Here is a 15061-nt window from a genome sequence, read left to right as displayed (position 1 = left end):
TGGTATATTAGTGAAATTCCTAGGAGTGAGTGTGAGGAGGCTGTAGGGAAAAGGTAAATAGCCTATTAGGACAATAGTTAACAACACAATGATACAAACTCTGGGAACATATGCTGAAGACCAAAGATGCCCTTCCCCTCTACAGAAACATTATAAATATTTAAGGTTGGGCAGTGAAGAATGCAATGAGGGCCTCTGTGTGTCCACCTTTCCACCCTGCAAATAATGTACTAAAAGCATCATAAGAATGGAATTTTAAGAAACAATAAACACCCACTACATGGTCAGAGGAATCAAATTATTATTACCATCAGTACCTTCCACAAATCCCTACTGCAGCCAAAGCACTGGGCACAGAAGGAACACCTTGTCAGCAGCAGCAGCAGCAGCAGCAGCAGCAAAGGAAATTACTAGAGATCACACATTTAACATATTTTATTCCCAAAGGAGAAGACACAACTGGCATATGTTTTAATTTTAACATCCAAGGAAGTAAGAGTGTGTGACAGTTAGTCCTTAAAACTGACAGCTGAATTCAAAAGACTTCCTGAAAAGATTTGTGATCATTATCATTAAGTTAAAAGGCAGGAAAGAGACTTGACTGCCTCATCAGTCTCGTGTGTGTGTGTGTGTGTGTGTATTTGTGAATCGTTCACTAGCATAGTTCACATTCTTTACGCATCACCTTTCGGACAGAGAGAAATTAAAATACACACAGTCATGCAAGGCATGGAACTCACCAGCTGACAGGCTGAGGTCTGAGCTGCTGGTGCAACGCCACTGAGAAGCCAAAGAAGCTGCCGTGCTCTCCATACTTGAGAATGGTCTCAGTAACATCTAGATTGAAGGCTGAGCTCCCCAGGAGGTGGAGGCTGAGACAGAGGAGACAAAAGTAGAGTGCCCCAGCCATGCTTGGTGGCTTGCAGCTGCAGGCACAATAGTTGGGGATTGCTGCTGCAACTATTCCCCAGCCATCCCCCTTTGGGAGGCTTTCGAGACCGTTGCCTGGCTCTGTCACACGCCCTCTCACTCTCTCCACTGACTGACTGCCTAGCCAGCTTGAGATTGTAAAAATCCTCAGGCAACCTTGCCTCCAATCTCTTCCTACTCCTCTCTCCCTCCCTCCCTCCCTCCTTCTCTTTTTCTTCCATTCTGTATTGCAGCTAGGAGGAGGTTTTCAAACAGCAAACACGCCCCCTTCCTACCATCTACTACTGGACATGATGGAGAGAAAAGCCAGAGAAAGAAAAGCAGGTGCGAAAACCCCCAAAGCCACAAATCCAAGGGTTGGGAGTAAAACTTTTGTCAAAAAGAACGACTCTTTCCTCAAATAATAACACAAGATCACACCAAAGAGCCACTTCTAACATCCTGTCTTTTACAGTTTAACAGTACTTAATACTTCAAAAGAAAGTGCTAGAGACAGATCATAGTTTTTGAAAAGTGAAAGTACTTCTGAGGGAGACATCACTTCCAATGGCATAAACCCCTCCATTAATTTTATCCCACTACTATCTCTGCTCAAACAAGTTTTTTTAAAAAAATACAAAAACTTGCATATGCTGCTACCAAAGGCAAAAGGCAAATGAGTGTACAAACCAAATCCCTCTTTCAAACAACTCTCTGGGTAAAAAAAACATACTAACACCTTTCTCACATCTTAGGGAAGTTCAGGATGCTTAACAGAAATTCAAGAAAGGGATTTAGACTGCAATCCTATAGCTACTTACCTAAGGGTAAGCCCCACTGAATTCAATTGACAGAATTCTGACCAGACATGCCTAGGAATGCATGCTAACCTGACAAAAACAGACAGTCCAGCCTTCTGTGTCAATGGGGCAAAATGGGTATTTATTGCAAGTATAATCATGATAGATGCACTTTAGTACACTAGCCACTGCCCATTGCAATTACATAATTATGGGTATCCAGTAACATTATTTTACTTCAATTATTAAATGAGAAGTTGAAAAATAGGCCACTGAGTCAGTAGATTCTCTTATTAAACCTCACAGCAATATCAGTATTCAGAGTACGGATGGCAAACAAAATAATGACAGCATTCGTTATGGAGTTGCCACCAAAAGGGTGGGGTGGGGGGAACCATGCATCAGCATATGCTTTGTATACAAAGATCCCAAGTTCAATCTCTGACATCTCAGGATCTTAGCAGGGTCTTGAAAAATTGCTAGCAGGGACTTCAGAAGCTGGAGTACCCAGGGCTTGAAAAATCCCAGGTGCCCAATTGCCTATGCCCCCCAAACCCTGGTGCTAGAAATTGAAGTATTTTCCTGAAGTTGGACATTTCAGTGCAAACACATCAATAACTTGCTTCATACATTCTGGATTGAGCCCTGACACTGAGAGGCTCTGGGGCTCAGACCTAGTGGATTCTAGCTCGAATCAAGTCATCCTAGGGATGCCTATAAATGTTTGGAAACAGAGACCAAGAATAGTGTCAGTTCAACTCCAGCCATGAGCCCCATACAGGAGAAAAAGTGGTCATCACATTTTCCAGTACATGGTGACTATTTTTAAACAGCCGTGAAAGCTTTAAGAGACATTGGAGTGTTGGCAGAGGCCCCACGTCCCTGGGAATTCAGATCATTTGCAGGCCACGGCAGCGGAGGAACAACACAAGCGTCACAGAAACTTGGAAGTCCTCAGCCCCTCAGGATTCCTGTCCTGATTTTAGCAGGACTGCCCTTTGCACCAGCCATTTTGCAGCTTTATTGGCCAGAAGGTGGGAACCTGTCTCTTTGGGGGGGGGGGCCGTCTATACCCACTCCCGTGGTCTGCTTCTTCTACAACTGTTTCTCCTAGTTGCCTGACTCCCAGTGTTTACCATAGCTTATCTACGCTGCCATAAGCAGGACATAATCATCGCTGGGAACTGGATGCTTTATTCTGAACAGAATCTGGGAACTGACCCAATTCCTTCTGAAGACCCCAGGGAGTATGTTTCTTTATTCCTGCAACCCACCACTTTACACACACACATGCGCTCATACACAGACCCCTGAATAGATGCTCCATGCTATATCGGGCAGCCAGCTCAGAAGCAAAGATTCCAGCTCGCATGCCCTTCCCACTTGGCAATATGTTTCAAATGCCCCTCTGGGAGAATCATGGGTCAGCCTGGGTAATTATAAACAGAATCTGAAGTTAGGAAACACGGGAGAACAGCACTGTCTTAGGACCTGCAATGAGGCTTATGGAAACAACTGGGCTATAGCCAGAGTTGATGGCACTGCCTGTCAGTTGAGCCTTTGGCGGCCACAAGATCTCCCCTGCAGCCATTCTGCTGGCCATTTTCCAAACTTCTAATGCCATGCCCAGACAGGCGCTTCAGTAAGCACATGTCATAACAGTTCATTTTTCAGAATATCTATGATAGGAACATGACAGCCCAGTGTAGAAGGAGGAATCAGTGCAAAAGTGTCCCCTAAATCAGGGGTGGGCAGACTTCAGGGCACTTTGGCTGACTGATTGGGCTCCTTGTACATTACACATCAGAGGCTCATTCTAGAGTCAATAGAGGGTTTAGCTGGAGGATGGATTTTACCTGCACTTGATATGTTGCCCGCTCTCCCAGCCTCTGCCACCATCACCAAAGAGCTGCATAATTTTGCAGTGAGTGGGATTACCAGCGTTTCCTGGCAGGGCCCCTCTGTCTTTAACAGCTGCATGCCAGGGCAAAAATTCAGGAAGTGAAACATTTTCCATCACTGCATCTCCATGCCAGGAGAAACACTCCTTGCCAAATGCCTTCTTCTCATGCAGTTGTAAGCCACAGAGGTTGTGCTGAGTGGGTGGGTGGGAGGAAGGGAATTTGACAACGCTAGCTTTGGGGGGGATGACTGCCTTTCACTAGGTTGTGAGCTTGGATGTGAGCTTTTCCATTGGGCATGTATCAGTTATGATTAGACTGAGGCTGGAATCCTAAACACACTTAATAGGGAATAAGCTTTATTCAACAGAGTGAGACTCACTCAGTCAACTAACATGCATAGGATTGCTCTGTTAATACCCTAAATTGGAATTGTGGCAATTTCATCCAACAGTTATAAAGAATTCATGAGAGTCAGTATGGTGTTGTGGTTAGCCAGAGCGTTGGGCTAGATCTGAGAAACCAGACTCAACTCTCCATTCAGCCATGAAGTTCACTGGGTGATCTTGGCCCAGCCTCTCAGCCTAGTCTACCTGACAGGGTTGTTGTGAAAATAAAATAGTGGGGGAGCCCTGTACACTACTCTGAACTTACTGCAGGAAAGACAAGATAAAAGCGTAATGTACTGTGATTTTATGATGTCTGTCAGTAATTTACCTCTTCCTTGATTTGCTTTAGTGGTTAATCCCCCTGAGAGCACTGGGATAATCTGGGCTATTGGGCAAATGCAATGTTGTATCTAGCAAGATGGTCTGGGATTGAGCCCAACCAAGACCACTATCACTGGTCCAGCTCAGGCTCAGCTTCTACAGAATATGAACTGTGTTGTCTGATATTAACGCATCAGGGAGTAGCAGCTGACAAATAGAATTTGATCATCTCTACACCAGCCTAAAATCTCACATTTAAAACTGGGCTTTTTGCTTCCATTTCCTTTCCCCCCTTCCCTTTCCCCCTTATCTGAGTCTTCTGTATGTTTCATTATACAGAAGCTAGATGGCGCTGTGGTCTAGCTCCTCTTATTGCAGGGTTTTCTCTTTTCACGAGGGAACTCAAGTGGAACTCAAACACTGCAAATTTGATAGCTCATTATCTCCGATCTTTTTACAAATTGAATAAAGGTCATTTAGTGCAGGAGACACCCTGGAAGTTGACAATGTCATCTAAAGGACCCGCAAACATCCGTAAGTAACCAATCTCAATAGCAGGATAAACGCTCTGTGAAGAAGCCCTTTGCATGCAATCCCAACCCTTGGAGCTCACTTGCTGGAGGCGATTAAGATTGGGTGGAGGTGCCCAGCCCTCTACCAGTCTCTGTTGGCACTCTGTCAAGCCAGCAGCCCCATTCCACTCATGGAAAGGTACTACTGGCAGGCCCGGTTGGTGCCCTGTTTGGTAGCTCAGTGGTAGAGCACCTAGTTTGCATGCATAAGGTTCAAATCCCAGCATCTCTGGGTTAGGATGGGAAAATTCCTACCTGAAACCCTGGACAGCTGCTGCCAGTCAGTGTCAAAAAACCTGGGCTGGATAAGCCAATGGACTGACCTAGTACAAGGCAGCTTCCTATTATTATTATCATCATCATCATCATCATTATTATTAAATGTATTAATCGCCCATCTGGCTGGTCACCCAGCCACTCTGGGCGATGTACAACATACAATAAAACAGTTTAAAACAATAAAATTCTACAATAAAAACATTTTCTAAAATACACCCCAAATGCCTGCCTGAACCACCACGTTTTTAATGCACGACGGAAGCTCATTAAAGAGGGGGCATGACGGAGTTCCCTAGGGAGGGAGTTCCACAGAGTGGGGGTCACCACAGAAAAGGCCCTCTCCCTCGTCCCCACCAGTCTAGCTGTCCTGGCTGATGGGACACAGAGAAGGCCATCCGAGGCTGATCTTGTTAAGCGGCCTGTCTGGTGCTGCTGGAGGCGCTCCTTAAGATAGGCTGGGCTGGAACCATATAGGGTTTTAAAGGTCAAAACCAACACCTTGAATTTGGCCCGGAAAACAACTGGTAACCAGTGCAACTCCTTCAGCACTGGAGTGATGTGATCTTGCCTTTAATCAGGCGAGCCGCCGCATTCCGTACCAGCTGCAGTTTCCGAACCGTCTTCAAGGGTAACCCCACATACAGCGCATTACAGTAGTCTAAACGAGAGGAGACCAGGGCATGTACTACCGATGGGAGCAGATGGTCGGGAAGGAAGGGGTGCAGCCGCCGTATCAGATGGAGTTGATATAGCGCTGTCCGGCTCACAGCTGACACCTGAGCCTCCACGGACAGCTGGGAGTCCAGAATGACCCCCAGGCTGCGGACCTGGTCTTTCAAGGGTAGCCGTACCCCATTCAACACCAGGTCAACATCCACCAACCTCCTCTTGTCTCCCACCAAAAGTACCTCGGTCTTGTCAGGGTTCAGCTTCAGCTTATTCCTCCCCATCCAGCCACTCACTGTCTCCAGACATTTGGACAGGGATTCTACAGCCAACCTTGGTGAAGATTTGAATGAGAGGTAGAGCTGCGTGTCATCCGCATATTGATGACAGTGCACCCCAAACCTCCTGATGATAGCCCCCAGCGGCTTCACATAGATGTTAAATAGCATCGGGGAGAGAATGGAACCCTGTGGCACCCCACAAGTAAGTGGCCACGGGTCCGAAACCTCCTCTCCCAGAGCTACCCTCTGGTACCTGCCAGAGAGGAAGGACCGGAACCACCGCAATACGGTGTCTCCAATGCCCAACCCCTCCAGGTGGTCCAGGAGGATACCGTGGTCAACGGTATCAAAAGCCGCTGAGAGGTCGAGGAGAACAAGGAAGGAGCATTCACCCCTATCCAGAGCCCTCCTCATATCATCTACCAAGGCGACCAAGGCCATTTCTGTCCCATGCCCAAGCCTGAAGCCCGACTAAAATGGGTCTAGATAATCAGTTTCTTCCAAGTGTGCCTTCAACTGCACCGCCACCACCCGCTCAATCACCTTGCCCCAAAATGGCAGATTTGAGACTGGGCGAAAGTTGTTCAAAACTTGAGGATCCAAGGAGGGCTTCTTTAAGAGCGGTCTTAACACTGCCTCCTTGAGGGCTGATGGCATCACTCCCTCCTCAAGGGAGGCGTTCACCACCGCCCTGATCCCCTCACCCAGTCTCTCTCTGCAGCCCATAATGAGCCAAGATGGGCAAGGATCAAGTAAGCAGGTGGTCGGCCGTACAGATGAAAGTACCTTGTCCACTTCATCAGGAGGAAGAAGCTGGAACCGATCCCACAAAACCGGTTTGCCACAGGCCGCCTCGTGCTCACTAACTGTATCCACAGCGTGCAGAGTAACACACCTAATCTGATCAATTTTATCTGCAAAGTGCCTTGCCAAGGCCTCACAGGAGGCCTTAGAATGCTCCAGCGGTTCCGGAGCCACAGGACCGACCAGGCTCCGGACCACTTGGAACAGCCTCCTGGGACAGCACTCTGCAGACGTGATAGAGGCAGCATAATATTCCTTTTTTGCTGCCTTCACCACCACGTGATAGGCTGAAGATACAGCTCTAGCCCGTGTCTGATCGTCTTTGGAGTGAGACATCCACCACCGGCGCTCTAGCCGTCTCACCTCCTGTTTCAGAGCTCGTGACCGCGGATTGAACCATGGTGCAGTCCGAGCCCTGTTCAAGGGGAGAGGGCGTTTCGGAGCCACCCAATCTAATGCCCCAGTGATTGCGGCATTCCAGCCACCCACCAGGGTCTTGACCAAGTGGCCGTTGGCATGACCCAGAGAATCCCCAAGTGCATTCAGGAATCCATTTGGATCCATAAGACGCCTGGGGCGGACCATTTTAATGGGTCCTCTACCCCTGCGGAGGGGTTGTGGAACTGAGAAGTCCAACGTCACCAGATAGTGATCTGACCATAACAAGGGGGTGGTGGGTATACCCCCGACTTCTAGATCACTCCCCACTTCTCCAGAAACAAACACAAGGTCTAGTGCATGACCGGCTACATGGGTGGGCCCAGTTAGAATATGGTGCAGCTCCCAGGAGGCCATGGTCTCCATGAAGTCCCGAGGTGCTCCTGTGAGGATGGCCTCCGAATGTATGTTGAAGTCCCCCAACACCAATAAGTTACACGCACATCAGAGACCACCTCAAGCACCTTGGCCAGGGAGTCAGTCGTGCAGTGGGGTGGACAGTACACGAGCAGAATCCCCAGACTGCCCTTCCTATCAAGGCTTCCACTGGTGGTAGCTGGCAGAAAGCCCCGAAGTGGGGCATTTTGGGAGCAAGGTACCAGCAGCTTTGGGGCCACCGGATCCCCAACCCCAGAGATCCCTTCAGGGGTCTGATCATTGGATGACTCAGAGAAGCCAGCCGGGAGTTGGAGTTGCAAAGCAGAACAAAGACACACCCTTCTTACCTGGCCAGCACAAGGTGGCAGAGTTTGGGATGCAGCAGTATATCTGCTCCTCCCCAACCCCACTTTTGGCTGCTCTGTTTATTACATCACGACTGTTGGAATTGTTCCAGCCAGCCAGCTGGCCAGCCCCTCCTCCAGGACACTCCATTCCACTGCCACACACACATTTTTCATTTTTCTTTTCTAACTGACCCTCAACACTGGGCTACGGAGCATCTCAATCCCTCAGTGTTTGGGGATTTGTTTTCCCTCTCAGCTTTATTTTGTTTTGTTTTTTTAAGTACTTCTGCAAACTGAGGTTCTGCAAACCTCAGGGCTCCCCTGAGTATGTGAATTCCTCCTCCCTCTTTTTTCTCAGAGGCCCTGTTTTGGCTCGGTTTCTGTCGGCACTCACCACCTGAGTTCACTATCACAAGGAGTGCTTGATCTTACACTTCCTGTTCCTTCATGAGATCCAGCTCCTGCAAAGAAGACAACTACTTCCCGAAGACCTACAGCGGCATGCATGCATAGCAATCTGTGTGCAGATGCACACAATTCCTCCCCAATTATTAAAAAGCTCTTCACTTAAATACAATGATAAAATAGTAAATATAATCAGGAGGTACAAGAGATGAAAGGTAGACATACAGTCTTGAGAAAGAGGGCTCCATCTACATGGAAATAGAATGAGAAGTGCTTCCTGGTTATATCGGGATTTTCATTAAATTGCTTTGGTCTGTCAGGGGCACACAGAGCAAGAAAAGTGGAGTATACACTACCTAAAAACCCATTTTCATGGGTCACACAGCACTTGAAACCCCCTTACTTCAGTGTTGGGTAGGTGAAGTAGAAATGAACATCATCAACCCCGTAGGTGCTGCTCAGCAAATGAGAGAGGCTTGTTCCCTGCTCAGGGAAGTTTACTGGAAACATTGAAATAAGCTCCTGCAGTTTCCCCCATACCTCTACCCTCTCAACTGCCACTGGGATACTGTGAAAGATTAAAAGATACTGTGCTATTCTGAATGGGAAATACAGGCTACAAACTGTGAATGGGGGAAACTGCTAATCTGCTATTATGAATGCCTGAAACAGAGCAATTGCGATACTATAAGTGGGAAAAAGAGGCTAGATATTGTGAATGGGAAAGTAGCCCTACTACAAATGGGGGAAAAAATGGAAGGGGGGAGGGGTGGCCTCACCCCTTGACAGGTCACTGTCAGGTCACAGCCTGGTCACAGAGATAGGCATGCCCATTATTTAATGTTGGGGGATGGGGCACACTGCAGTGGAACCCCGCTGGAGCCACGTTTAAGGGAAAAAGACACACCAAAAGGACTTTCCAAAAATGCGCCTTTTCCAGGGGGAAGCTGTGGGGTTGCTGAGGATTGGTGACAGCATCATCTGTCACGAACGACCTTGGTGTGCTGTGTGGCTCTGCGCTAAATTAGCCATGTAGATTGGGCCCAGGTCTCTGAACAATAGAGAGGGAGGACATGCCAGTGGCTACATCACAAAAGAAACAACTCACTTGTAACATTTTGACCACACATACAGGGGCAAGGGATATAAGTGAGTCTGGCTGCTAGTTCCGCTGAACTGGTTTTGAAGTGGGAAGGGAAACACATGGAGGACTTTTTTCACACATTTTCAAGCACAACCTTAGCTTTCCTGTCCAAAATGTTAACTCTCACATCATTCTCCAAACTCTTCTCGACACACTCAACTTCCCATCTTGTAATCTTACAAAAACATACTTTGGGCCCCAACAGAGTTACCATGTTTGGTAGCAGAGGGTAATACATTGCAGGGTGAGTAAGGGGATTGCTCTCTAGCTGGCTCTGAATGCCCTTTTGGAAAGAACAAAGGCGTTATATAAATGCTAGTTATTCTTACTACTTCCAGGGGAGAGAAAATGTGTACATCACTTTTGGAACGGACAGAGCTTTTAAAAAAATTTGTTACATAGTAAGTGGTAGTTTGGGAGGTTTTCCTTGGAACACAAGTGCCAACTTCCAAATTAGGTTTAAGAGCTCTCTCCCTCTCTCTCTCCCCCGTCACATTCTGGGGGTAGCTTTCTCTAACAATTAAGGTGGGGGCAGGGAGACAGCACCAGTTTGGCAGTAGAATCTGCCAAGTGAAAATTATTCCTTGTTTAGAAGATACAGTTAACTCCAGGCCTAAGACCTTTCTTGGAGTTGTCAAAATGTAGAACACTCAACCACCGTTGATACTGGTTTTTGAGAGGCAGCCAAACTATTTGATCAATCTTCCACAAATTAGGATGAGAGAGTTTGACAGCCAGGACAAGAGCCAGCCATGAAATCTTCTTTTTTGTACTTCAAAGCAGCCTGGGGGATGCCGTCATTCTTTGCCTCATTCAAGAGGCACTAGGTGGGACTACTAAGACATGTAGAACAGGTGGGTGCAAAGGAAGCTGGGCCTGCTGGTTTCTATTTGCAAGAAAAGGCAGGCAAGGGGCCAAGCAAAACAAAGAAATTGCCCAAAGAAGTACAACTATGATGGTAATTCCAATAAGGGCCAAATCATTTAAGAGTTTTCTTTAGCAGTTCCAGAGAGTAGCTTCCAGACATTTGAGATACATACAGAAAAAGTACAAGCAGTGGACAAGTGGGAATCCAAATACTGGAGAGATTCCGCCTTCTTCAGAGACCAAGCTCTCACCACTTGGTGGTAAGCCTTGCTGCGTCTTAAGAAAATTACACCAGAATCATTTGCAACCCTGATTCTACAGGCATATTTTCACTAGCTCAAGAACTCTGTTTGCAGTATACTGTGGCCTTGGTTATGTAGGTCAACATATAGGGAGATGGTGGATCAATGAGTTGGCGTAGGTCCCCATTTGGTTCGTTCTGACCCTAAAAAATCAGCTCCACTTTCAACAGTGTTTTGATTTCCCTTCCCGCAGTTCACAAACCCCACTATCTAATCTGTCTAATGTCTCCTGCAGAACTTACCAACTCAGTTTTCTCTTCCATCTTCTGTGATCTTGCCTTCTACCAGCTAGGGCATCTCATTGTCTTGCAAACAAAGTGAGCCTGTGAATGGAAAGGCAGGACAAAAAAAATCCTTTAATAAATAAAGGTGCAATCCTATGCATGGTTAGATGGAAAAAAAGGTCATAGAATCATAGATTCATATGGTTGGAAGGGGTCTACAAGGTCATCGAGCCCAGCCCCCTGCTGAGTGCAGGAAGCCTGATTCCCAAGCAGTCTCCCATCCAAGTACTAACCAGGGCTGACTCTGTTTAGCTTCCGAGATCAGACAAGATCAGGTGCATCCAGCCCTTTACTCCCAGCACGTTGGGAGATGTAAGACTTTTTTCTGTCTAAATATACATAGGATTGCGCCTTAAATATTGTGTTTCAAAGCATGTCAGGTTTCGTCCAACACCGCCCCCCCCCCTTGTTTGCATCTATTACTTACTTCCGATCTTGATTGATTGGGTGCTGTCCTCTATTTTTCTACACATGACACGAACAAGGAAAGAAGTCCCAATTCCTCCTTATTCCTAATTTAATGGGAATCCTACATTTCAGATCAGTGAGGTAGAGCAAACAGCAAACCTTTGCAACACACCTTATTTTTATTATTGGTTTTAGCAACCCTAGACCACATTTCATCTGGTAGCTGTCTAAAAAAAGGGAGATACAGCACCTCTTCATCAGCCTGGTTCAGATGAACTCCCACCAGGCTCTTTCTTCCAAGAACAGATTCCATTAGTCAGTGGCCATTCTACCTGATCATACATACATGCATATATATATATATATGAATTTTCTTGCTTTCCTCTTCCCTTTCCTGTCCCTTCTTCCTTTTCTGTTATTTCTATTAGATTCTAAATCATTCTGGCAGAGACCTATCAGTGTTATGCATTGCACAGCACTTAGTAGAATGTGAAGTGCTAAATAAATAACGTATTATCAACCTGTGCAACTCATTGTTCCCTAGAGATTGCAGTGATCAAAGGATCTAACAATTAATTGAGAAGGGGGTTGTTGGCTGATATTAGCTAAAACAGCCAGTGGTCTTCATCTTATGTTCATCACGGACTGAAAACTCCAAGCTGTTAGATTTTTGGGGAATGAATATCAATCCCCTTGCCCTCTAGCCTCCCTGATATAATTTTCTGAAGCATCCAGTGTTGATTACTGTGAAAGACAAATCGTTAGACTGGACGGATAATATGCATGGCTATGGCTGCAATCCCATGCATCAACCTTCCCCAACTTGGTGCCCTTCAGATGTTTTGGACTTGTTTGTCCAGTTAGAGGGGCTGGATGGTTCAAGATAATTTCTTGCTTTTCTTAATGGGGATGATAGGAGCATTTGATTGTAGTGGGAAAATAACTTGAGGAGAGGGTTGATGATGCAGAAGAGGGTAAGGATAACAGTGGGAGCGATGGCGACCAAGAATCAGGCAAGATAAGATCATAGGAGCATACAGAGGAGTTAGATCAGCCATCCCCAAACTTCTGCTCTCCAAATGTTTGGACTACGACTTTCAGCATTTCTTACCATTGGCCATGCTAGCTGAGGCTGATGGGAGTTGGTCAAAAACACCTGAAGGGCTGGTTGGGGAAGGCTGTTTGATGAACACATCAAGTGAGCCATATGCTCTGGAAATGTATATAGAAGTAAATTCAGTTGAAATCAATGGAATGGAAGTAAAGGTGACTTTCCCAAGGTTCTCACATGACACCTATAGCAAGCCACTCATCTCAATGTACCATATTCATTGGCCCATCCTGCCTTCTTTATTTTTCCTGTTGCCCTCCACACCTTGGCCCTAACAAGCACCATCTTCCTTTCAGCCCAAGATCAGCTCAAAAAGATTTTTTTAAAAATCTTGATTCAGCTCCAGATCTGATTCACACATTAATCGATCCAGTGAGATCAGGTACTATATCATATTTTGCTGATTCATCCGCTCTCTACAGTAATGCTGTGACTAGGCACTGCCAACAAGCCTTGATTTCTGTAATACTCCTTGGTTCTCTTAGCAATGGTGGCCAGCTTCTTACTGATTATTCACTTTACTCATCATCTCTCCAATTCACCATGTACTGACCATGAGGTATACAGCAAAATATTGGTAAATGGCACGTAAAATAAATGTTGTGAATTTTCTTTGCAATTTAAGCTGAACAGGAAATGTTGGACAAAAGTCCTTTCCCCCTTACACCCCCCACCCAAGTACAGGCTTAATATGCATGGGAGATATAAAAGCAGTGCGGTCTGGAACAGAGGAGAGGCTTCTTTCAGATGCTTCTCATATTTCCATTTGTAAGCTTCAATCTAGATCCAGCAAAATAGGCCTCTATGGATGTGCCCTATGAATGGCCAGTTATATTTTAATTTATAAGGCATAATGAAAAATTAATATCAAAAGCAAAGTAGACTTGAAATATAAGACTTGCGTGCTTAAGATGCAGTTGTATTGACAAGGATACTAATTTTTGGCAACAGAAAGAGCTTTTGTCAATAAAAAATACTCAGTAAAAACTTTGTAAATATCCCCAGGTGCCTCACTATTTCAATGTGTAATTCTTGCTATTTACTTTTGCAGTTTGTAATGGAAGTCAAACATCTGATCAGCCACAGACTCAAGAGAAGATTTCATAAGGTTAGCAAATACCTGTGTTCAACACAATTAGGTTCTGGACTTATGAAAGCTATAGTAATTTTATTTAAAGATGCATGAATTTTCATGTGCAAAAAAAATTTACATTTGTGTGCATGAAAATACATAATCCTCAGGAAAAGTCAGAGTAAAACAGGAAAAATAACACGTTACCCCATGGCTGAGCCCTAAGGTGTGGGGTTCATAGAATGAGTAGGTGAATCACAAAGCTCTGTGTGTTACATCGTGCTATTAACTTTGCTGAAATAGTCTTCAGAGTCCAGAAGGAATGAGAGAACTAGAGTAGCAGCTTTGAAGTGGGTGGCAGACTGGCTTCTGAGTGGTGAGGAGATACTGACTGTGCTGATTTCAGACTAGTGCCACCACCTACCAGGTGCATGTAGGGTGGCCACTTATGAATCTCCCCAGAAGAGGAAATGCATCACCAAACAAGACCACAAAAGAGGACAGTGATTTGCACAACATTTGCATGTGCTAATTTATATGTATTGATTCAAATTTAGAAATAATTACTGTAATTTAAATAAATATACAGTACATCTCATCATAGCATGGAAGACTGTGACCAGCTGACCTATGTGCCTGCCTGTTCAATCTACTGTCCAGGTGCTAGCTGTTGAAGGACAACAGTTCTCATGGTTCTTTATCTTTAAACTGGAATTGGACTGGACAGCTCTTCAAATAGAGCTCACCTTCAGAGGTTAGTCATCTGGCAGCTCTGCAAATAGAAGACCATCTTCTGTAAAAAAAAAAAAAAAAGGACTCATGGCCACGCTAGGTCACAAAGCCAACAAAGGAACCCTATGAGGAATGCCCCAAAGCATTTGTTTTTGTTGTTGTTAACTGCTCAGAGAGCTTCGGCTATGGGGCGGTATAGAAATATAATAAATGAAGTGAAAAGCAAAGGGGTAGACAGAAAGGATGTTTAAATGAAAAAAAAGTTCCAACTCGTTTCAGACTACACATAGGTCCTTCTTCCCTGCAATTTAGTACAATGTAACAAGGTTGGTTTGCCCTTCAGACGGCAATCTCCTATACTACGTCTCCATGCTTTTGGCTTTCTGGCAACCCTAGGTCACAGGCAGAAATTCAATAGGCAAAAGGCAAGTACCACTGCGTCTCCATGCTGAGAGAACTCAACTGCAGTCGTTATATTACCGCAGCGGGAGGGAGGGAACAGCCGCCTTTCACACGAATACGTACTTCACACGTTCACCTTGTTCCCCCACTGAACAGGGAAGTGACGGGGTGAATGCAGTTTAGGGCGCAATCCTATGCATGTTCGGAGAGAAACAAAGTCCTACAGCTCCCAGCATTCCCCACCCAGAC

General features: G+C 45.7%; 1 protein-coding gene across 3 annotated transcripts in view; it reads right to left on the bottom strand.

The window, feature by feature from the left end:
• ITGA7 (integrin subunit alpha 7) overlaps nt 1-15046 on the bottom strand; it is an 85107-nt gene extending 70061 nt beyond the window's left edge. The window contains exons 1-3 of one of the 3 annotated variants that reach the window (XM_084837293.1): nt 14844-15046; nt 14425-14471; nt 11046-11126 (exon numbers count right to left, since the gene is read on the bottom strand). Coding sequence is in view for 2 of the 3 variants with exons in the window: in XM_084837292.1 (XP_084693418.1) it covers nt 741-910 (170 nt within the window). In the remaining variant the exon portion in view is untranslated. Of the gene's footprint in view, nt 1-740; nt 1156-11045; nt 11127-14424; nt 14472-14843 lie in introns of those variants that run through there. The other 2 variants (XM_084837292.1, XM_084837290.1) reach the window with 2 other exon arrangements.
• Between the last annotated feature and the right edge of the window lie 15 nt (nt 15047-15061).

The sequence above is a fragment of the Heloderma suspectum genome, chromosome 2 (genome assembly GCF_057233095.1).
Source record: "Heloderma suspectum isolate Gila_16-S chromosome 2, 16-S_ref, whole genome shotgun sequence".
Lineage (NCBI taxonomy): Eukaryota > Metazoa > Chordata > Lepidosauria > Squamata > Helodermatidae > Heloderma > Heloderma suspectum.
The sequence above is the reverse complement of the archived record's forward strand: the minus strand, read 5'-3'. Positions and strand labels throughout refer to the sequence as shown.